The following is a 24494-nucleotide window of genomic DNA, read 5'->3' as shown; positions in this document are numbered from 1 at the left end:
AGCAGCTAAGTGAGACAGAGATATGCAACATGACGGAAAAAGAATTCAGAATAAGGTTCCTAGAGTACATGCACCAGATGTTCAAGAAGCAAGAAGAAACAGATGAAAAACTCAACTACTTATGCAAGAAGCTAGAAGAAACAGATGAAAAAATCAACAACTTAAGTAAGTCCCAAGAAGAAATGAAGAGTGACATAGCTTCAATAAAAAACTCCATTGAAAGTATCAACAGTAGACTGGGAGAAGCGGAGGACCGAATTAGTGAATTAGAAGACAAGGAAGCAAAACACACTCAAACTGTACGGCAAATGGAGAAAAAAATTAAAAGACAGGAGGAGAGCCTAAGGGAGCTTTGGGACAACATGAAACGAAACAACATACGAATAATAGGGGTGCCAGAACAACAGAAAGATGAACATGGATTAGAAAACCTATTCGAAGAAATAATATCAGAAAACTTCCCTGAGGTGGGGAAGAAAAAAGTCACACAAGCCCAGAGAGTCCCAAACAAGGTGAACCCGAAAAGACCCACACCAAGACACATCATAATTACCATGGCAAATGTTCAGGATAAAGAGAGAATCTTACAGGCTGCAAGAGAGAGACGGAAAGTAACATACAAGGGATCTCCCATTAGATTATCAAATGATTTCTCAACAGAAACACATCAGGCCAGAAAAGAATGGACGGAAATCTACAAAGTGATGCAAAGCAAAGGACTGAATCCAAGAATACTCTATCCAGCAAGGCTATCATTCAAAATTGAAGGGGAAATAAGAAGCTTCACAGACAAAAAAGGGCTAAGGGAGTTTATCACCACCAAGCCAGCCATGCAAGAAATGCTAAAGGGACTGGTGTAAAAAGAAGAAATATCAAGCTCAGAAAGAAAACAGCCACACACACACACAAAAAAAGAAATGGCTACAAACAAGTACCTTTCAATAATAACTTTAAATGTAAATGGACTAAATGCTCCAACCAAAAGACATCGAGTGGCTGAATGGATAAAAAAACATGACCCATACATCTGCTGTCTACAAGAGACCCACCTCATTAGAAGGGACTCACACAGACTGAAAGTGAAGGGATGGAAAAATATCTTTCACGCAAATGGAAAGGAAAAGAAAGCTGGGGTAGCAATACTTATATCTGACAAAATACATCTCAAAGTGAAGGCCATAACCAGAGATAAGGAAGGCCACTTCATAATACTAAAGGGATCAACACAACAAGAAGATATAACCCTGGTAAACATATATGCACCCAATGCAGGAGCACCCACATACCTAAGAAAACTTCTGGAAGATATCAGGGGAGAGATGGACAACAATACAATCATAGTAGGGGACTTTAATACACCACTGACATCACTGGATAAATCCGCTAGACAAAAACTCAGCAAAGAAACAGCAATCCTAAATGACTCACTAGATCAGATGGACTTAATTGACATCTTCAGAACACTTCACCCCACAGCTGCGGAATATACATTCCTCTCAGGTGCTCATGGGACATATTCAAAAATAGACCACATATTGGGTCACAAGCAAAGTCTCCACAAATTCAAGAAGATTGAAATCATAAAAAGCTTCTTCGCAGACCACGATGGCATAATGTTAGAAATAAACTACAATAAAAACAACCCAAAATACTCAAACACTTGGAAGCTGAATAGCATGTTACTAAATATTGATTGGGTTACCGATGACATCAAAGAAGAAATTAAAAACATCCTGGACACTAATGACAATGAAAACACAACAATCCAAAACCTCTGGGACACAATGAAAGCAGTCCTGAGAGGAAAGTTTATAGCTCTACAGGCCTATCTCAAAAAACAAGAAAAAATGGTAGTCAATCATCTAACTCTACAACTCAAAGAATTAGAAAGAGAGCAACAAGAAAACCCCAGAGTGAGCAGAAGGAAGGAGATAATAAAGATTAGAGCAGAAATCAATGAAATAGAGACCAAAAAAACAATACAGAAAATCAATGAAACCAAGAGCTGGTTCTTTGAAAGGATAAACAAGATTGACAAACCCCTAGCCAGGCTCACCAAGAAGCAAAGAGAGAGGTCCCAAATAAACCAAATCAGAAATGATAGAGGCGAAATAACAACAGACCCCACAGAAATACAAATGATTGTTAAACAATACTACGGGCAACTCTACTCCAACAAACTAGACAACCTGGAGGAAATGGACAAATTCCTAGAAAAATACAACATTCCAAAACTCAATCAGGAAGAATCTAAAAACCTCAATAGGCCAATAACTATGGAAGAAATTGAAGCAGTCATCAGAAAGCTTCCAGCAAACAAAAGCCCAGGGCCAGACGGCTTCACAGGGGAGTTCTACCAAACATTCAAGGAAGAACTAAAACCTACCCTCCTCAGACTACTACAAAAAATTCAAGAGGAAGGAACGCTTCCAAGCTCATTCTATGAAGCCAGCATCACCCTAATACCAAAACCAGGTAAAGACATCACAATGAAAGAGAATTACAGGCCAATATCCCTCATGAACATAGATGCCAAAATCCTCAACAAAATCTTAGCAAATCGGATCCAGCAGTACATCAGAAGGATCATACACCATGACCAAGTAGGATTTATCCCAGAGATGCAAGGATGGTACAACATCCGTAAATCAATAAATGTGATACATCACATAAACAAATTGAAAGAAAAAAACCACATGGTCATATCAATTGATGCAGAAAAAGCATTTGACAAAATCCAACACCCATTTTTGATAAAAACTCTCAGAAAGGTGGGAATAGAAGGATCATACCTCAACATAATAAAAGCCATATATGACAGGCCCACAGCCAACATCATACTCAATGGACAAAAACTAACACCATTTCCCCTAAGAACAGGAACAAGACAGGGATGCCCACTCTCACCACTCCTGTTCAACATAGTACTGGAAGTATTAGCCATTGCAATTAGGCAAGAAGAAGAAATAAAAGGCATCCAAATTGGAAAAGAGGAAGTAAAACTGTCCTTATTTGCAGATGACATGATATTATACATACAAAACCCTAGAGACTCCATCCAAAAGCTATTAGACTTAATACATGAATTTGGCAATGTAGCAGGATACAAAATTAACCCCAAGAAATCTGAGGCATTTCTATACACCAATAGTGAACTTTCAGAAAGGGAGATCAGAAAAACAATCCCATTTACCATCGCACCAAAAAAATTAAGATACCTAGGAATAAACTTAACTAAAGAGGTTAAAGACCTCTACTCAGAAAACTACAGGACGTTGAAAAAAGAGATAGAGGAAGACATAAACAGATGGAAGAACATACCATGTTCTTGGATTGGTAGAATCAACATCATTAAAATGTCCATACTACCCAAAGCAATCTATACATTCAACGCACTTCCCATTAAAATACCAATGGCCTTCTTCAAAGATCTAGAACGAACTCTCCAAAAATTCATCTGGAATAAAAAAAGACCCCGAATAGCTGCAACGATCCTGAGAAAGAACAAAGTAGGTGGGATCTCAATGCCAGATATCAAGCTGTATTACAAAGCCACTGTTCTCAAAACTGCCTGGTACTGGCACAAGAACAGACATATAGATCAGTGGAATAGAATAGAGAGTCCAGAAATTAGCCCGAACCAATATGCTCAATTAATTTTTGACAAAGGAGGCATGAACATACAATGGAGCCAAGATAGTCTCTTCAATAAATGGTATTGGGAAAATTGGACAGACATATGCAAGAAAATGAAACTAGAGCACCAACTTACACCATACACAAGAATAAACTCAAAATGGATAAAGGACTTAAATGTACGACAGGAAACCATAAAAACTCTAGAAGAATACAAAGGCAACAAAATCTCAGACATATGCCAAAACAATTTCTTCACTGATACAGCTCCTAGGGCAGTTGAAACTAAAGAGAAAATGAACAAATGGGACTACATCAAAATAAAAAGCTTCTGCACAGCAAAAGAAACCATCAACAAAACAACAAGAAAACCCACCTCGTGGGAAAACATATTTGCCAACGTCATATCTGATAAGGGCTTAATCTCCAAAATTTATAGGGAACTCATACAACTTAACAAAAAGAAGATAAACAATCCAATCAAAAAATGGGCAAAGGATCTAAATAGACACCTTTCAAAAGAGGACATTCAGAAAGCCAAGAGACATATGAAAACATGCTCAAAGTCACTAATCATCCGAGAGATGCAAATCAAAACAACAATGAGGTACCATCTCACACCTGTCAGAATGGCCATCATCAACAAATCAACAAACGACAAGTGCTGGAGAGGATGTGGAGAAAAAGGAACACTTGTGCACTGCTGGTGGGAATGCAGACTGGTGCAGCCACTATGGAAGGCAGTATGGAGGTTCCTCAAAAAATTGGAAATGGAACTCCCATTTGACCCTGTGATCCCACTTCTAGGAATATATCCCAAGAAACCAGAAACACCAATCAGAAAGGATATATGCACCCAGATGTTCATAGCAGCACAATTCACCATAGCTAAGATCTGGAAACAGCCTAAGTGCCCATCAGTAGATGAATGGATTAGAAAACTGTGGTACATCTACACGATGGAATACTATGCTGCTGTTAAAAAGAAGGAACTCCTACCATTTGCAACATCATGGATGGAACTGGAGAGCATTATGCTAAGTGAAACAAGCCAGTCAATGAAGGAAAAATACCACATGATCTCACTCATTCATGGATAATAAAGACCATTACAAACTTTTGAACAATAATAGATACAGAGGCAGAGCTGCCTCAAACTGATTGTCAAACTGCAGTGGGAAGGCCAGAGAGAGTTGGGGGGCAGGAGGGAGGGGAGTAAGAGATCAACCGAAGGACTTGTATGCATGCATATAAGCATAACTAATGGACATAAGACACTGGGGGGTAAGGGAGGGTAGGGGTTTGTCAAGGGCGGGGGGGAAAAAAGGACACTTATGTAATACCCTTTGTAATACTTTAAGCGAAAAATAAAAAAAAAATAAAAAATAAAAATAAAATAAAATAAAATGTTCTTATGCTCTTATGTATCAAAATGATATTGTGATCGTGTAGGAAGATGTCCTTTTTCTGGAGCCACATGATAAAATGTTTAGGGTAAAGAGCCATGACATTTGTAATTTTACTTTATAATCATTCATTAAAATATATATATATATACACATATATATTTATATATTTATATATATTTACATATATTTATATATATTTGTGTATATGTATATTTATATACATATATATCTTGTTAAAAATCATAAAAATGCATGAATTTTACTTTATATAAATTATATCTCAATAAGCCTGACTTTATTCAATAAAGACTATATTCAAATACAGAAAAATAAATGGATGTAGCTTAAGTACAGACATAGGTATAGATGAAGCTAATAAGGCAAAATGTTTACAATCATTGAATCTAGGTTGTGAGAACATGAAAGTCCATCGTACATGTTTCTACTTGTGTTTTAGAACATTTTCAAGGTAAAAACCTTTCAAAGCTCTTCATAACTTACGAAGTCATGTAGCCGTTGACATAATTCTGATTCAATATGCGACCCCAGCAGCCAGCACCCATGGCATTGTTCAAAGTGCTAAAATCTTCAGAAGACCAGAGCTTCTTCTTAGTCAACCGTGCATCCTTGACCGTGTGTGTCCCAGGATAGTGAGCTCTAGGAAAGGAAGGGTGGGAGGAAATGGGGAAAGGTCAAGTGGCGCTTATATCCATTTGTTAAGCAAATGAAAATACATCTTCTCCAGCATGTTCTATTTTAAAACAACAACAGCTTCCAGGTAGATGCTGTTTGTCGTCGGCATCTGCTTCCCATCCTTGTGTCTCAGGATGTCCTTAAGATGAGATAAACCTATAACCACACACAAGATGGGAAGGAAGACCAAAAACGAGGTTCCACCAAGATTCTGTTGAGTCTTGATAGATGAATCAGACATTTCTGCTTCTGGAAACCATAACATGTATGGAAGCATGTTGATAGAGGAAGTTAGCAAAGGAGGCCAGAGCCTAGGACACTCCAAGAGATGAATAAGGTGGAGACAGGATTCATAGTTCCCATAGTAAGTACAGAGTTTGGGACACTGGAAAGGAACGAGTAAGAAAGAAGCCAAAAACAAAAGACCAATGAGTCTATTATGTAAAGTAGTACTTCCTCCCTTGTTCCCACCACTAGCAGACAGAGAAAGACAACTTGGCATTTATTCCCAGACACAGACAGAAAAACAATAAAAACCCACACAGAGTTCCTTGAATATTTATAATCCCAGAGCAGTGGTGGTCCTCGACCGGGTGCTTTTGCCTGGCACAGAAGGCAGGGTTTGCTACTGGTATCTGGGGAGTAGAGGCCAGAGATGCTGCTAAACATCCTACAGGATGGGCAGGTCCCCACTGCAAAGCATCATCCAGTGGAAATATCAAACCTGCAGAGGCTGAGCAATCCTGCCCCAGAGTAATGAACCCTTCCCCTTTGAGAGGAATCAGTCAGTTGAAGTATAAATGTATATGCATTATTCTAAGGGTAAACTATTGCCACAATGATGATGGTGGAAACTACTGATTACTGATTAAAAACAACTAAGAAATTTCAAATTTAGAATAGAAATCAGACTGGCAGTTAATACAATAATAAGAGAGCATATGAGCTAAATAACTTTAGGGACATGAGTGTATACTTTTTAGGTCAACAATTTATCACAAAAAAATTTAATAACATAAGCAGATAATAAAGATTGGATTATCTCTTTGTACATTGGTGTAGCAGCATCCATTATATTAAAAGAATGATTGTGAAGTCCTGTTTTAGTTTGCAGTTATTTATTACCATTTAAGTTATGAATCTTTTAAGAGACAGTCCTATTAGGGAATTCATTAGACCTAGTAAAGATGGATTAGGGCACATTATCAATTTGGCATTCCAGAACTTCATGAGAAATAAGTATTATATACTAGTATATATAATAGAGAACACACACAAAAAAACAGTTGAACAAAAATGAGGTTCCACCAAGATTTGTTGAGTCACTGACCTCGGTTGAAAATAGGCATCTATTCAGTATTATAAATATACACTACAGAGACCACACGAACAAGCTAGCACCCAAGGGGGTTAAGAAATTATTGCCACGTCACCATAATGCCCAACTCAGAAAATCTGGCTACTAATATTTGTAGTGATATTATATCCCAAAACTTTATTCCATGACATGATATTCAACCTCAATGCCTCGGCCAAAAGTCAAATGTATGTTTCTTGTATCTCTGATTAAAATATACTTTATAAAAAAATAAATCCTGAAAAAGAATATGCTATTGTCTTCCCAATGATCTTTAGATGTTGGATTCTGAGTAAATTCTAATTCTAGTTTAGAATTCTAGTAAATTCTAATTTATAGTTTTCTCATTTTCTAATTTTTCTATAATGAGCATGCATTATTTTTATAATCTGAAAAAGTATCTCCTATAAAATTATAGAAATAGATGTTATATCCCTCATTCAGAAAACAACAGATCTGTTACATTACGTTTAAAACCTGCTCAGATTAAATGATCTGAGCAAAGAAGGGCAGGACTAATAGTGTATCTGGGTCTCTTCCAATATCCAGATCCACTGCTAATTCAACAAAATGCAAAGGTTCTTTAGGAATATAATTGTTTAAATGTATGTAATCAGACAAAATGTCTCTCATTTCACAGTATGATATGGCCATAGGTTCATCCTTATGGAGGCTGAATAATGGGAACATGGATATTCATGATATTATTCTGCCTACATTTGTGTACATTAAAAATTCTTCATTAAAAATGCCATTAGATCAAGCAGAGTCTTTACATTGAATAAAGAACAAATTACACACACACACGTGTATTCTATTATTTAAATATTTATGTACATTGTCATGATATTTAAAATTCACTTTTTAAAAAAAGTAGCTGAAAGTAGAATTGTAGGAAAGTGGTCAAAAGTACAAAATTCCAGTTATAAGATCAATAAGTACTAGGGATGTAATGTACAATGTAATGACCAGTTAACACTGCTATACAATATATAGGAAAGCTGTTAAGAGAGTAAGATCCTAAAAGTTCTTATAATGAGAATTATTTTTCTTTTCTTTTTATTGTGTCTATATGAGATGAAAGAGGTTAACTAAACCTATTGTGGTAAACACCTCATAATAGATGTAAATCAAACCATCATGCTATATAGCTAAAACTTATATAGTGATGTATGACAATTCTCAATCAAACTGAAAAAATAAAATAACAAAAAATAAAACAGGAAAAAAAAATACTGCTGGAACACAGTGAGGCCAGGGCCCAGAAAGAAGACTGAAAGGTAGATTGGACTAAGGAGCAAGGTCAAAACCATATGGCTAAGGAGACATGACAAAAGTCATGGCCAGTGATCATGCCACACCATGTACACAGTGTTCATGAGAGAACTCCACCCACAGGGAGTCTGATTTCACGGCATTGCCTTTTATAACTTCTAAAAAATTTAAGTACTATTCTGCCCCAAATCTAAACAAACCCATGTTTTATTACTGCAAACATTAACAATTTTTAAAAATTACCAGTTCCTTTTATTGTCATAGAAAAATCCCAAAATTCATACATTTCAAAGAAAAAGGAATGAAATACCAGTTATACAGGCTTTCATTAAGTAATTAGAAGAAAGCTACTTTCTGAAAAATATAACCAAATGGAGAGGAAAACACAAAAAGAAAGGCACAGTTAATATTCAGAGCAAGCATTGGACCCTTAGTTTTCAAAGTAAGACATCCCTTACCCTATAACATCAATCACTTCCATGAGCTCCGCGTCAAGCAGCATAGAAGCAGAAATGGGCTCCCAGAGGTTGTCGCTCGCTATGATTTTCACTCGCTCGAGACCTTGATAGTTCAGCATTCTTCTTAAAACCTTGTGGAGGATAAACAGGACATAGGAAAGGTTACAAAAGAGACTGCAGCTCTTGCATTACCACCAAGGTAGCTAAACTATCTTCCAAAATCAACATACTGGACCATAGTGTCAGTATTATTTTTCAGTAGAAATGTGGCTCCTATGGAAAATAAAAAAATAAACCTATGAAGTTAAAATGTTTTAGAGGGGTTTACCCTCTACCTTCAAAATTATGTTTAACCATAAAAAATTGGGGTGAGCGGGTGGAAATTTAAAAAAAAAACCGTAATAGTACTCCCCAGAAATAACCACTATTGTTTGGCATGCATTCTTAGGAAATTTCTCAGGCAGACACAAAATCAAATTGGGATCGCATTAAACATACCATTTGGTAAAATGCTTTAAACTGTAATTTTATTTTTAGTATTTTCCTGTGTCTCTAAATATTCTGCCATTACTGAAAATATTACAGCTCTCAAGATTTTGTACCATACTAGAAATAAACATAAGAAATACTCCCTTGCTGCCTGCAAGTCTTTCACATGTACAGAGAAAACAGGCAATAAAACCTACCTATAAGACTATCCACCCAGGAAAATCCTATATAATAAAAGCCTAATATGCTAAGTGTCCAGTCATCCGTTCAACCAATCAAAGCGTAATATGCTAATGATATGCTAAGGCAGCTCAATCGTTCACTATGACGAGCACTGACCACCAGGGGGCAGATGCTCCTACTGGTAGGTTAGCTGGCTGCTGGGGTCCAGCAGATCGGGACTGAGCAAGACAGGCCGGACACGCCCTTGAGCCCTCCCACAGTAACTCCTCGGCCCTGATCATGCACTGGTGGGGTCCCTCAGCGTGGCCTGTGCCCTCTAGCAATCCAGGACCTCTCAGGGGATGTCGGAGAGCCGGTTTCAGCCCAATCCCGCAGGCCAGGCCGAGGAATCCCACTGGTGCACGAATTCATACACCGGGCATCTAGTTAAAAATAACAATCTAAGTGTTAACAGGAAATAAATCAGCAAAGCACTGAGTGCCTACTCTGGTGTTCATAGGGTCCCGAGACTCACATGTCCCTTTCCCCAACCACCCTCAGACCCCATATGGGGTTTTCCAGGCACAACTTAAAAACCACATCACTGAAAACCCAAGGTCAATCTCAAATACAATGTAAATGGCAAAAGTAAAAGAAACAGTAGCCCTGCCATTGTTATATAAATGGCTTATTTGTGTTCTATTAATTTCTACTCTTAAAAACAAACCCAGACTATTTCCAGGGGCCATCTTACCACACTATATGGAACATATGCTCACAGCGCATATCAAACCTGAACACTTACATTCATCTGCCATTACTGAACTCTTTATACAGGCATTTTAACAAACAGGACACCGATTCCAATAACATCTTGCTACAAAATGGCAATTACAAACTACAAGTTCTTATATCCTGAGATGTTTTGCTGCAGGTAAACTAAAGATTGAGAGAAACGGAAATGAAGTCTAAATTGTTTACAATAGCAGTTTGTCAAACCAAGGTAAGTTGAATTAGAATGCAATGGACTCAAAACAGACTCATAATAATAAAAAATACATATAAAGTAAAATTTGGGACTTACAGGAAATTATATATGCTTTCATCATGAATACAAATATTAAGATTTTGCTTAAATTTTGTGTCACAACTAGCAAAACAAATAACTGTGCTGTAAAAAAAAATAGTTTTTACTACTAATTTCCATAGAACCATAAAGGAATTATCCACTGATAATTTAAAGATTAAAAGATTTTTAATTTGTACAGACCTTGATATAATTGATGTCAAATGGCCTCTCATTCCAAATCTGCAAAACAAAAAGTCAAAAAGTCTGAAGTAAAGTTTTTAAATGTCAGAAAATACACATAATCATTAAATGCCACTTCTGTCATCATCTTTCATATCACCTGAAAAGCCATTTTTTTCTTACTTTATGGAATGGCCTGATATAGAATTTATAGATATTTGTAAGACAATATAATTTTAAAATTAAAATACTATTTTCAAAAATCTTAAAAGCAATGTGGGTATTTTTAAAAACAGTGTATACCAGAGATTTCCAAAAAACAGAATATGCACTCAATCTTTAAACCAATATTGATAAATCGATGTGTGCCAGGACCTACACTGGCACTGAGACCTAACAGACAGAGGGATTGCTGCAACGACTCCCACAAGTTTCCAACAAGGACAGCAGAAAGCCACGTGGTCACAGGTACACCACACAGGAGTCATTTTCCCAGCATGCACAGAGAATCACAGTCATGTGCTACACACAAAAGCAAACTCCTACTAGGATGAAAGGAACATACACATAACCCTTAGGTTTCATATCAGAAAGCATGGGAATTTATTGCTGAAAGAGAACCTCATGACTTTCATTTTGCAGCTGAGAAAACCATTAGTAACGGAGATGAGCCCATATCCAGGTGCTTTAACTCTTTTTACTCCAGGGATACAGGGAAGAGTTTCTCATCAAAGAAGCTCCTCACCACAGCATGGGATTATCAGGCGTCTAAGAAAGGTGTGAATCACCCATTATTTACCAAAAAGAGCTTCTAAGTGTAACTTTACCATACAGAATACCATTAGACCCAAACCTACATTTAGTCTCAATATAGGGTAACAATTTAAAATTTAAGAAAGCTTTCATATACAAGCTAATCTTCAGTTATAACTTAGAGAAGGATAATAAAAACAAGTGTATTCATGCTTCTGGCTGATGGCCCGTAGCTCATCCTCATGTCCTATACCATCCCTCCCAGGACACTGCAGTTTGTTCCCGTGACTACTCCTCCCACTGGATCCAGGAGCTTATTACTCCTGTTACCCTAGAACATAATAGTCACATGTACCTGCACCATAGTAGGAGCTCAATAATTGCTTGCTGATTACATGAAAACTTTCAAATCAGTTTGACAGATGGCATATTAATAAACAAAAGTGTGTGGAGACGCACTGTGTGTGTGTGGTGGGGGAGGGGGGGGGGGGTGGGCTCTGTAGGATACAAGGCAGTCTGAAGTATGCCTCCAACCTAACAAGAGAGCAGCTGGAAAGACAAGATATAGTGTGTTACACTTTTACATCCTATATAATAAAAGCCCAGTGACTGAAATGGCAGAACGACCAAAATGATTAGAGACCAGAACAACCACAGCCCCTCGCCCTGTCTGGCCCTGCCCCCCAGCGAGTGGTTAGGGGCGATCAGGCAGGCAGGCAGAGTGTATAGGGGCAATCGGGCAGGCAGGCAGAGGCGGTTAGGGGTGATGAGGCAGGCAGGCAGAGGCAATTAGGGGCTATGAGGCAGGCAGGCAAGTAGTTAGGGGTGATCCAGCAGGCAGGCAAGCAGTTAGGAGCCAGCAGTCCCAGATTGCGAGAGGGATGTCCGACTGCCGGTTTCAGCCCGATCTGCAGGCCTAAACGAATTTTGTGCACCAGGCCTCTAGTTATTAAATAACAGTTCAGAACAAGGGTAGACATATTTTGGCCAGCCTGCCAAATCTGGCATACCACTTGTCTTTTCGTAGCCTGAAAAGGGTTTTTATAGTTTTAAATGGATCAATTTTAAATGGTTATATAATTACCTACATAATATCCTTAATAATATCTTTGACCCACAAAACCTAAAATATTTACTCTTTGGTCCTTGAAGGAAGTTTGCTACCCCCTGGTTTAGAACCACAGAAGAATCATAGAGCAAAATGAGATTAATCATTAAACAGCACAGTAAACATAGTATTGTTACAAGAACTAGAGAGCTAGGAAAGGCTTTGAAGAGAGAGAATTTGAGCTGGGTGGTACCAAAAACAAACATTAAAAAAATATATGTCAGCCCCGCTGGTGTGGCTGAGTGGTTGAGTGTCAACTTATGAACCAGGAGGTCATGGTTTGATTCCTGGTTAGGGCACATGCCCGTATTGTGGGCTCAATCCCCAGTAGGTGACATGCAGGAAGCAGACGACAAATGATTCTCATCATTGATGTTTCTATCTCTTTCCCTCTCCCTTCCTCTCTGAAATCAATAAAAATGTAGTTTAAAAAATAATTCAGAAAAGGCAAACTCTTAATACATTTTTCAAAAGTGGAAAGAATATGAATGGGCAAAGAAGAATTAAGGGGTTACATGTAGTTAATTTATGTTATTATCAGACACCAATAGAACAAATTAGTCTCATGAGACAAAATGGTTAGTTAACAAAGTACCACTTTAAAAAATTACAAATATACGTAAGCTTGTTTTGAATCTATTACTAACCCCAATATAATCAATATCCAAATCATGATAACGCTTGGCGCCCACAATCCAGGACACGATATAGTAGGCAGTCAGATGACGGTTTACGTAAGGCCAGTCGAAACGTTTCCCCAGCCATCCAGGGAATGACCAAGGCAACCCTGCAGAGAGGGAGAGTGGGTGTAACAATGCCAGCACTATTAAAAACAGAGCAAAGGAAACCAAAAGGAATACTATAATTCCTTACTGATCCCTGGAGTCAAATTCAATAACTCCAAATGCTCTTTCAAGGGAAAGAAAGAAAAACAAACAGCAACAAAAACAAACACCTCTCTCAAAGATACCAACAGAAACAAATATAATGTACAACTTAACTTAACATCCCTAACACCTACTATAGGGAATGTTCAATAACCCATTTCTGTTCTCTCAGGTCAAATCAAAGAGTTCTAAAAGGCTTATGTTTAACTACTCCTATGAGGTAAGTACAATACAAATTCCTCATTCACTGATAAGGTTACTTAAAATATAAATTACGTAATCAAATTCAGCAAAACTAGTTTGCCCTGATATCAGTATAAATGCCAATGACTCAATAGGGAAAATATAGCTTTGTTAAATGATGCAGATTAAATAATCCACATTGTTCCTATATGCTAATGATTATTTTATGTAAAAAAAAAATGAGAAGAGTAGAATTTACAATTCTAAATCTTAACTATGTTACTGATACATTAAAATAAACTCAACAGTTAAGTTCCCTAACTGTTTATATGTTACCAATCTAGTTCACCACTGAAAAGTTCAAAATCAAAATGACACAATGTTTACTTTTCTAAACTCAGGAGGAATGCCTAAGTGTATTTACATAAGAAATGTGACATGAAAATAGCAGAGCACTTTGAAACAATGAAATGCCACATACATTCTACAGGCCCACTGTGTGTCTCTGCTAGGACATGTTCAACAGCCTGATATCCTGCATGTAAATGAGCAGTGACCCTGAAAGCAGCCCAGTGGCAAATAACACTGAAGTCAATGGTGCTTTTGACTGCCCCAAACATTTCTGGAATCTCTTACAAAGGCCCATTTACAAAGCACACACTGACCCCTCCATTTTTTAATTTAGAAAAACTTACATTTGTCCTTTAGATGTCTAAAGTGGTTTTTGAAATCAAGTCTATAAAATAGATCTCATTAATCTCCCTGAACTTAGTCCAAATGTGCAAGCCTGTTTCAAAAAATCAAGTTCATTTCAGATGATGAAAGAATGCCACCTCGGTGTACATTTGAAATATTTCACAGGTGTGGACACCGCTACGGAGAACAGTGAAATGCATATAGTCCCCTGTGGGAATCATCCAATTTGTCCTGCCACTAGAACCTAAGCTTATGGGGCAGGAGTTGGGGGCTGGATTGCTTGGTGTCCCCAGTGCCTGAAACAGTGCCCACCACGCCACTGAGATTCAAAACAAACAAACAATGAACCTTTTGTATGCACCACTTCTAGAAATGGGGTCTACGACTACATGTAATACACAATTTTGCAAAGAGCTGGAATATACTACTGCATGTAATATACAATTGTATAACACCATTGCCCTTTGACAAATTTTGATGAGAAATTTCGTTGCGGAAAATATTTTACCATAAAAATATAAAACAAAACACCAGAATGGAATAGTTCCTGTATCTAATTTTGCCATTTGCTAATACCTGACCTTAAATCAGTGGCATAACCTCTCTAAGCCTCTATTGCTTCTTCTGTAAAATGTGGAAAATAATGCCTTCCTCCAGAATTATTATAAAGATCAGAGGTAATATATAAGGGCAAAGAAAGGATCGTGCCTGGCACATGCTTTGCTATGGGTAGCATACGGGTAGTATTAATGACATTATTAGTACTTCAGTATTAATAGGGTCTTTACATACGTGATTCAGACTTTAAAAGTTAAAGGAAAACAGACGGCAAAAGCATGGCAAACTTCACTTCCTACCCATGAGTGTGATATTAGAGTTCCGCTTCTTAGCCTCCTTCATTAACCACCACTCATATCCTCGGAAGTAATTCTCATCTAATTCGTAGTGCATGTGGGAGGGCTCAGTGCCATCTGAGTGGGAGAGAGTAAAAGAGAGGCAATTCCGTTAATGGTACATCGTAGGGCCACTCGCCCCGACACACATACACATTTCACAGAAGTAGTATTCCAGTTCCAATCCTGAAATGGGGCAAGAATAATCTTATATAGCTTGTGGCTGGATGATGAAAGCATATTGTTTCATCTTTTTTTCACTATCCTAAGCATCGTAAGCATCTTCAATAATAATACCACAACTTTCTATTATAAGGAGTTTAAGAGAAGTGTTATTACCTCATATAATAGCAAATTCCTACAACTATATTCTGCTGGGCTTTTGGTGTCTTTGGGGTTTTCAAATTCCAGCTTCAAGTTCACATCTCCTGAGCTTCCACTTCTCAATCCTGGTTGTGAATCCCAGGGCTCCTAAGGGCCAATTCTCACAATCCATTCCTTTCAACATAAATTAAACACTAATACCACCACATAGATATATCTGGTTAACAAAAATTACTTCCAAATCTCTAACAGGAACTCGAGTGTACAGACAAGTCTAGAGTTCATTATAATGGAATCTGATCTAAATATATATAATAACTGTATGTATATATATATATATATACATATACATATATGTATATAATAATTGAGATAATTAAATTCCTTTTTCTTTCCATTTTCTTCTTCCTGGACATTATTGGCCCATAATCTTTTAACTAACTACATGTGCTACACAAAGCCATCAAAACAGTCACAATGAAGTTTGAAGATTTGGTGGTTACAAAGAATTTTGTTTTGAAAAGAAAAAAAAAGAGCTATGTATCTGATTACTTATATTGTTACCACCTATTTTATTTAAATCTAATAACACTTTATATTTTATATAATATTAAAAGCTTTTTTTTACTTTTCAATACAATTCCAAACTGACCCTATGCTGTATAATATAGCTCTTAAAAAACTGTGGATTTACTATAAATTACTTCAACTAAATAAACAAGCTAAAGTCCAAATGCTGTTTTAGATGGGAAAAATGCATATTTTGATACAATTTTTAAAAAATAAGTAGAGGGGAAAATGAGCAATCTACTAAGCAATAATCAACATCAACAAACGTAGCTTTTATTTATATTCTGAAGTCACAGTCCATAAGTTTAAGTATAGATTCAAATGTTGGGCAGGGGATACTCCTACCTGTTGTCTGCCCATCACCACCTATTTCGACTTTTAGAATATGCAAAGAGGCACCGAAGTTTGGCTGGAGAAAGAAGTAACAGTATTAACCTGTGATTCATGGTATGAAGGACGAAGCACCACTTCAAGACAATTACTAATTGCTGCCTTTGATTTTACAGATGAGAAAAACAAAACAAAACTTCAAATAAATAGCAACTCATCCCAAAAGTAACTTGCCATTTAAAAAAACAACAACACTAGAACTGAGAAGGTGATAAAATCTATGGGTGAATTTCACCATTGTTTCTAAAAATATCACAGCTACCATTAAATAATTAATTTTCCATTACCTTAAAGAGATAATCCAATATTTGAGAACGATAGGGCTCTGGGTAGTTTATTAGAAGCCGGGAGGTTGCCTAAAAAAAAAAAAAAAAGTTTCAAAAATATGAATAAAACAAATCCAACATGAATACTTTTTCATGGTGCTTTATGCACTGGTACAGGCAACCTAATTGCATCCAGATTCCATCATTTATAAGCTATGTGACCAAAGGCTAATGATTGTAAAGTGGGTTATCTTATTCATTCAGCTGCTCTTAAACTACATTAAAATAAGATGTAAAGGACTGAGCACAATAGCTGGGATGTAGTAAGCTCTCAATAAATGAGAGGCATTATGTACACAAATTGTTTTTAATAATGCAGTCACTGTTCTCAAATAGCTTACAGACTAGCAGAGGCTCTGATATTTAAGGAGGCACTCTGTGAGTGAGTGAACACTATACATGCTCACTAACCTCGCTCTGACCCAATGTAAATGATGCTTCCTGTCCTGCATTGTGCCATTTGAATGGTGTGTTTTGCTGTTTGGGGGGTTATTTTGTCCCCTCTGCTCTCCTATTTTTAAGACAGAAAGTGCCCACTTGAAACAAACACTACATCATTATATGATTGCAAGGCCATAGTCACACCCAGTGCAAAGGGATTAGTCAAAGACAATAGACAGTTCAGGGCTTCTGCCCGCCATTTTTTAATCGGATTGTTTGTTGTTTGGTGCAAGTTTTAAGAGGGAAGAGGGTAAAGGGGTAAAGGGGGCCAAATATATGGCGAAGGAAGGTGATTTGACTTTGTGTGGTGGATACACAGTATAGGATACAGATCTTGTATCACAGAAATGTACACTTGAACCTTACATGATCCTATTAGCCAATGTCACACCAATACGTTTAATTTTAAACAAAACACAATAATCAGTTAAGAGTAGTATAGCCAAATGTGGAAACGCCCCATCAAGCATAACAAATCACCAAGTTACTAATCACAGTCCCTCAATAAGGCCTGGAGCTGTTTCCAACCAGCACCGGAAGAAACCATGGCACAGTAGCTGGCACATAGTCAGCTCGCAATAAACGGCAGGCACTGTATACCAAACTGGACCACCTTTCTCACTTACAGTCCTTGGCATGACTTCCTCCTCCCTAATCTATGAAGTAGGATATTAACCAAAATTAGCCATGTACCTGACGCCATCCTAGGTACTTCACATATATCCTCACAATGCTCCTGCCAATGCAGGTATCACTGTGTCCCCAGAAAAGAAACTGAGACACAGAGAGGTGAACTGACCTTCCCAAGGCTATCCAGTGAGTAGCAGGGCCCAGAGTGGACCCCTGACAATCTGCTCTAAGTCCACATACTTAACTACCACACTGCCTTCCCTCTAGGAGATGAAGATAAATGAGAACATTCCGAACACTTACTGCCACAGACTGTGCTAGGTACTCGGGACTCCGCAAAGAAGTTTAGAATGGTGTGCAAATATTTGTGTTGCAACCATTTTCATTTAATCAGCTTCTAAGATGAGTAATGTGCTATACACAGACACACTATCAAAACAAAATAGATAAAATCCACCCACTCTGAGTTCTGAAACAATTCTTCTCCTTTTAATAACTTTAAAATGAGTTAAACATAATCAAAGACTTCCATTTTCAGCAAGTTTAAACACTGGATTTAATATGAAAAGTACAAATATCAGGACATAGGGGTCCTCATTTTATGACATACTAGCTATTCTAGGTTTAAACCACAAAATAAGGAAAAGGGTAGTAGTAAAGAACAAATCAATTAGTCCATTAGTCCACAGTTACCTTGAAATATGAGCCAGTACCTATGATAGACATTGCAACATAAGGAAATTGCATGAAAATCAAGAAGAATCGGTTGGGTTAGGGCAGCCGTGGGCAAACTACGGCCCGCGGGCCGGATCCGGCCCGTTTGAAATGAATAAAACTAAAAAAAAAAAAGACCGTACCCTTTTATGTAATGATGTTTACTTTGAATTTATATTAGTTCACACAAACACTCCATCCATGCTTTTGTTCTGGCCCTCCGGTCCAGTTTAAGAACCCATTGTGGCCCTTGAGTCAAAAAGTTTGCCCACCCCTGGGTTAGGGGAAAGCGATTTTTTCTGCAGCAGAAAGTCAGACCTGTGATCAGGCTGCAGACCAAGTCTTCCACCTTGGTGTAGGCCCTGACAGTGGGCTGTCATTTTTGTAACACAAGTGCCTGACTTCAGCTTGGCTTGCCAGGCAGCCACTTCTTAATAACTATGTTGTATGGTATGTCCTCTTAAAAATACTAACCCAAATCTTTCTGGTAACTTGAAGCCTAAGAGTTTTGCTACATTAATGTTAAATGATAGAAATTCATTGAATACATAGATCATTGCCAAATTTACAGAACCCTGAAGTAAAATGGGATTCATAGAACTAATAACAAAAGATCAACAAGAAGTGCATGGAACTAAATGAACTGATGAGGATGATTATAATTTTTCTAACTTTTTATTTGAAACATTGTTGGCCCTTTAATGTTATATTTTTCCAGATTTAAGGAAACCTTTTTTTCTTAAGCTATCTATGACTTACGGCAATTTGATAGAGTATATCTCTGTGAACAAAGATGAAACAATTTTTCTCCCTACTTGATCCCTCCAGAATTCAGAAACTTGGTATTCTTATTTTCTTGGCAATAAAAGTTATTGGCATAAATTCAATCAGAATCTGTCCTCCTCATAACAGGACACAATTGGAAACATTGGTTATATTACCAAGGCTTTGACTAGAATGACAAGTTTGAGAAAGATATAACCAGACAGATTTAAGGAATTAAGGTTAAACTTGTAGTGTTGTATCGCAAATCAGCGAGCTGGACAAGACGCCAAATAAGCCAATTAGTTAGGAGTCATCTTTACTGTGTGCAGATTCAGAGCAGATTAGCTCTGTCAAATTCTGAACCCCACATACAGGAAGTCTCTTGTATTTATACTCTTCGAGCCTCTTTGTTTGCAGATATTACAAAGGGCTCTATGTGAGTTATTGTTACAGACAGTTGTAACCTTGAATACATATCCTATCTAATCAAACACCTGCAATATCTATATAGACAACTTGTAACTTTGAATACATATTATATCTAATCAAACACCTGTAACCTTTGATGAACAAACACTTGGCAAAATATGTGAATTAATATAGTGCATCAGCCCCTTTAGATGGCTAGCTTGCAAGGTGAGACAATTAAGTTTATCTTTCCTATTCAAGCAAAAAACAAAGTTATTTTACAGTCTAAAAATAACAGAGTTGACCCACGGAATAAGAGACTGTCTAAGAATAACAGAGTAGCTCAAACAGCAGTTTCAAACAGCAGTTTTTCCAAAGGGGGATTACTATGCATCATAATGTTTCAAATTTTTCACCCTGCCTTCTGGCTTGAATCACTGAGAACTAAAACTGCCCTTTTCCTGAAGCCATGCAAGCTAAAGTGGGACAACTTGATATAGACTTCAGAGAAATCAGCACTACTGCATTTTGTGCCTGTTATGTCTTGTGAGCCATTAAGAACCGTCACCAGAGACATTCAAACTGCGAACTAGGAAATCTGTCTGATTGCCACTGCCGGCCCTTCCTCCATGTGAAGACGTTTGAAGCCTGCTGTCTAGAAAACATCTCAACCACCCTCAGGACTCAGGCTGGGTTTACAGTAGGGTCCAACCATTAACCATTGTTTTTCTTTTGTTTCCGTAGAAATGCCTCTTATTAAATAACCTGATGCAAATACTTAGACCATGTAGGCTTACCTTTGGGAGCCCATCTGCATCACCACGTCCTGAAATGAGACACAACCCTTAAACTGAACTGACCTATTCTCAGGACTAAGAGACTGGTTTGATGAGATATGGAGCAATCTACCAACTCAGGAAAGGTTCATACCCACTTACACCAGATGGCCCAAGATGTTAAAATATTTCACAATATGACCAAAACCACTGAATAGATTTCTAGGCCCCTAGATCATTGACCTGGTTTCATGGCAGGACCCTTTAAGCTTGGAACAATGGCCATGGACTGAATTTTAGACTATTGCCTGTATAATTAGTATAGGAGTGCTGCTATATCCTATTTAGACATGCACTTTCTGGGTTACAACGTGTCCTACCCCTGACTTTCAGCATATCAGCTACCCAGGCAGTTAATGTCCTCATCACTGACGCTGATGCCTCAGCATCAACGATGGATTGTCTAGTAAGCCCTGAGAGTTGGTTTCTTCTTTTTGGTAATGCAAGCGCCTGACTTAAGCTTTGATTACTGAGGCACCCATTTCAAAGATGGCTATCTCAAATAAGCACATTGCCTGCCACACAATTAGATAAAGAGCCAGGTTGGGATGGGACTTTTAAGTTTAAATTCACCAACAGAGTGAGTCTGCAAAACACTAGGACCCCACCTTCCACCCCAATAAAAGCAGGCCCCCCCATGCCCACACCCGCCCCCCCTCTTCCTCTCCTTCCAACTCTCTGTGTGGTCCCAGGTATTCAATGAGACATGGAGCAATTAACCTGTGCTTTCCAAGACTTGTGAGTGCATTGCAATCATAAGAACCAGTCCAGCCACAACACTGGTTATCAACAGGCTGAAACCAACATAAAACACCCACCCAGCAAGCAAGCAAGCACTCAAGGCAAGTCCTGCATGGCATCTGAGGGTGCAAGTTCCACCTGATTCAACCTGACAAACAACCCATACAAGAATTCAGCCTTAACATGTTCAAATAAAATTGGCTTTAGCTGTGATCTGGGTTACACAAAAGAAAATCCCTCTCACCCAAAGGTCCACCACCATAAACCCTACAGACTCCAAGGTTACCAAGGATCCAATCAAGACAAGACAAAGGTTACAAAGAACATGGACAAAATCAAGTAAATGTGGTCTGGAGCCAAGAACAAAGATGCTACTGAAGCAAATTCCCACACCTGGAGGTCACCTGAGAGCATGACCAGGGGGTTAAGGAAATTGTCAGCTGTGCCCACACAGTTCTGCACAAAGCTGGAGCGGCCCTCAAGTCTCCCTCACATAAATCTTACGGAATGCCCAGAAAACTCCTGCTCATCCCAACTGTACCAGCCAACAGAGGACGAAGGAGACATGCCATTAAATGCCGCTGGCATCCTGAGTAGGATCCCGGAAGAGAAAAAAAGAGCATTAGGTACAACTAAGGAAACATGAAGGGAAATACGGACTTTCATTAATATTGGTTGCAATAAATGTACCATACTAACGTGGGATGCTGATAACAGGAGCGGCTGCTGCACGGTATATGAGAATTCTGTATTGTCTTGGCAACTTTTCTGCCTACCTAAAACTTTTAAAATTAAAAAGTTTATTATTTTAAATCCATACCTTACTCCAGAGATCCCTGAATTGAAAGAAATAGAGAAAGAAAGATAGATAGATGATAGATAGATAGATGATAGATAGATAGATAGATAGATAGATAGATAGATGATACATAGATAGATAAATGTCCCTCAATACTTAGCAAGAGAATCAATCGATGTGTTTGTTGAAATGCAGATTCCTAGCCCTACTCCAGACGACAGTCAGAATGGGGGGTGGGAGTGGTCAGCATCTGCAATTCAACAAGCACCAGGTGATACTATGCACCCCAAGGATGGCCAGCCACTGTCTGGGCTGTTGACCCAATGTTTCCCCCTCCTCACACACAAAAATGAGGTACAGAGGCACTGACCCTTCTAGTGGGCAACTGCCCCCTGCGGGCCTTGACCATGTGTAGGAACACAGCCCCCCAACAATAAACAATCCTAGACTATCAGTTGATACTAGTATAGCCTGCCATTCTACTTAACTTTTTAAATTATATTGTACTTTTATTGTTGACATTTTTACAGATGCCCCCTATCCCACCCCAGCCCCAGCCTTTGCCCCCATTTAAAAAAAAAATTCCCAGATATTTTCAGGCCTCTTAACTTACTAAAGAGGCCTGGAGGCACCTGTCCTGCCTCCAACAAAAACCTAATTGAACTTAGAGATAGAGGGACGGTTGCCAGAGGGGAGGGGTGTTAGAGAGCGGGATGAAAAAAGGTGATGGGGTTAACAAGTACTAACTGGAAATTTAAAAATAGGCATGGAGTGCAAGGTAAGGTATAGGGAATATAGTCAACAATCTATAATAATCTATAATAATAAAAGCGTACTATGCTAATTAGGCCGGATAGCCTGTAATAACTACCCATGGTGCTGGGTGGGCGCTTGGATTATCAGCGGGAACACTTTGTAACCAATATGAAGGTCTACACCTGAAACTAACGCAAAACAGTGCTGAATGCAAACTGTAATAGAAAAATGAAATAATTCAAAATAAAATAAAAACACCTGCTGGGCACTGGCCCCTCGGAAAGAATCCAGCTGCAGCCGCCCAGGGCTTCGGTCCGACCCACCTCCCCGGAATGGAGGAGGGAAGCCAGAGACTCTCTGGGGCGCCCTCCTCCCGGGACAGAGGCCCGGCTCCCGGACTTTCTGCAGCAGCGACCCCCGCCCCCCCCCATCCCCCGCCCCGGCGCCCACGGGAGGGTTCGAGTCCCAGCCCTGGCTCTACCTACACCTGCCACCACTTACTCGGTGCCCTCGGGACGCCCATCCATTACACCTAACTGCCTCTACGGGCTCATCCCAGACGAGCAGGCGGGACCCAGCCCCGCACCGGGGGCGCGGGCACCGCCGAGCCAGGAGCTCCCCCCATCCCGCTGCGCGTCCCAACGCGGGAGGGCGCCGCGGGGGCTTGTGGGGCGGGACGGGACGGGGCGGGACCCGGCGCCCCCTCCCCGCCCCCGCCACCTCGCGCACCCCCTCCCACCACGCCAGCCCCTCGCCGGCCGCTTACCCCGCCGCCGCTGATCGCGCCGATGCCATCGAACTCCCGGCCCAGCCCGTCGGAGTCGTCGAGCACGTACGCGCCGCCGAACGCCAGGAGAGCGCACAGCAGCAGGGGCAGGGCGGCCCGGCTCGCCGAACCCGCGGCGGCCGTCATGGCTTTTACTCGGCGTTGCCGGGAAGCCTGGAGTAGGCTCTCAGCCATTGTGTGGGTCACAAGACTCCGGCGCCCGGGGAGGCGGGTCCGGTCGCCGCCATGATGGAAAAGGGCAGGAGGCCACTGACGCCTCCGCCGCCATCTTGGATGAGGGCAACAGCCGCCGTCCTATGGCGGGAGGGCTGAGCAGCCTTTTATGCTCCTGCCTGCACGTGTGCTCCCTTCACGTGTGCTCCCCTCGATGCTTCTCCTCCATCCCCTGCTTGAGCACTTTAGCGAAAGACAGTTTGGCGAGGCAACTGGGTAGTGAAGGCCCTACCATGCCCTCCCCCAGCATCTCGGGGCGCATCTACCACGTGCCAGTCAATGGCAGCCCCTAAGGCAGCCCCAGTTCAGCAGCCACCTTAGTGGAGTCACGTAGCTTTCGGAACCTGTTTCTTCTCAGGAAAGATGACACAGCAAGAGCAGCTGCACGGGGCATGCATGCAATACACGTTAGGCAATGGGCACCCAGGCCGTTTCAGCCGAATGGGTTGCACACTTGGCAAACAGGTGACAAGGTTCTCCACTCTGGTAACTCTGTGTTTTTAGCTTTTAGCTTCATAGAGGACCTTCCACTGCCAGTTGAAATGG

General features: G+C 39.6%; 1 protein-coding gene across 3 annotated transcripts in view; it reads right to left on the bottom strand.

Annotated features, from left to right (window-relative positions):
* The window catches only part of GALC (galactosylceramidase), a 47396-nt gene extending 23487 nt beyond the window's left edge, over nucleotides 1–23909 (bottom strand). For 2 of the 3 annotated variants that reach the window (XM_070415440.1, XM_070415430.1), the window contains exons 1-8: nucleotides 23715–23909; nucleotides 16820–16888; nucleotides 16488–16551; nucleotides 15213–15326; nucleotides 13237–13376; nucleotides 10750–10788; nucleotides 8829–8959; nucleotides 5547–5702 (exon numbers count right to left, since the gene is read on the bottom strand). In XM_070415440.1, the coding sequence (XP_070271541.1) occupies nucleotides 5547–5702; nucleotides 8829–8959; nucleotides 10750–10788; nucleotides 13237–13376; nucleotides 15213–15326; nucleotides 16488–16551; nucleotides 16820–16888; nucleotides 23715–23909 (908 nt within the window). Of the gene's footprint in view, nucleotides 1–5546; nucleotides 5703–8828; nucleotides 8960–10749; nucleotides 10789–13236; nucleotides 13377–15212; nucleotides 15327–16487; nucleotides 16552–16819; nucleotides 16889–23449; nucleotides 23527–23714 lie in introns of those variants that run through there. The other variant, XM_070415449.1, reaches the window with a different exon arrangement.
* Nucleotides 23910–24494: the final 585 nt, after the last annotated feature.

This window comes from Myotis yumanensis, unplaced genomic scaffold (genome assembly GCF_028538775.1).
Source record: "Myotis yumanensis isolate MYYU_CA2020_CCGP unplaced genomic scaffold, mMyoYum1.0.hap1 SCAF_1, whole genome shotgun sequence".
Lineage (NCBI taxonomy): Eukaryota > Metazoa > Chordata > Mammalia > Chiroptera > Vespertilionidae > Myotis > Myotis yumanensis.
This window is presented reverse-complemented; position numbering and strand designations above follow the sequence as displayed.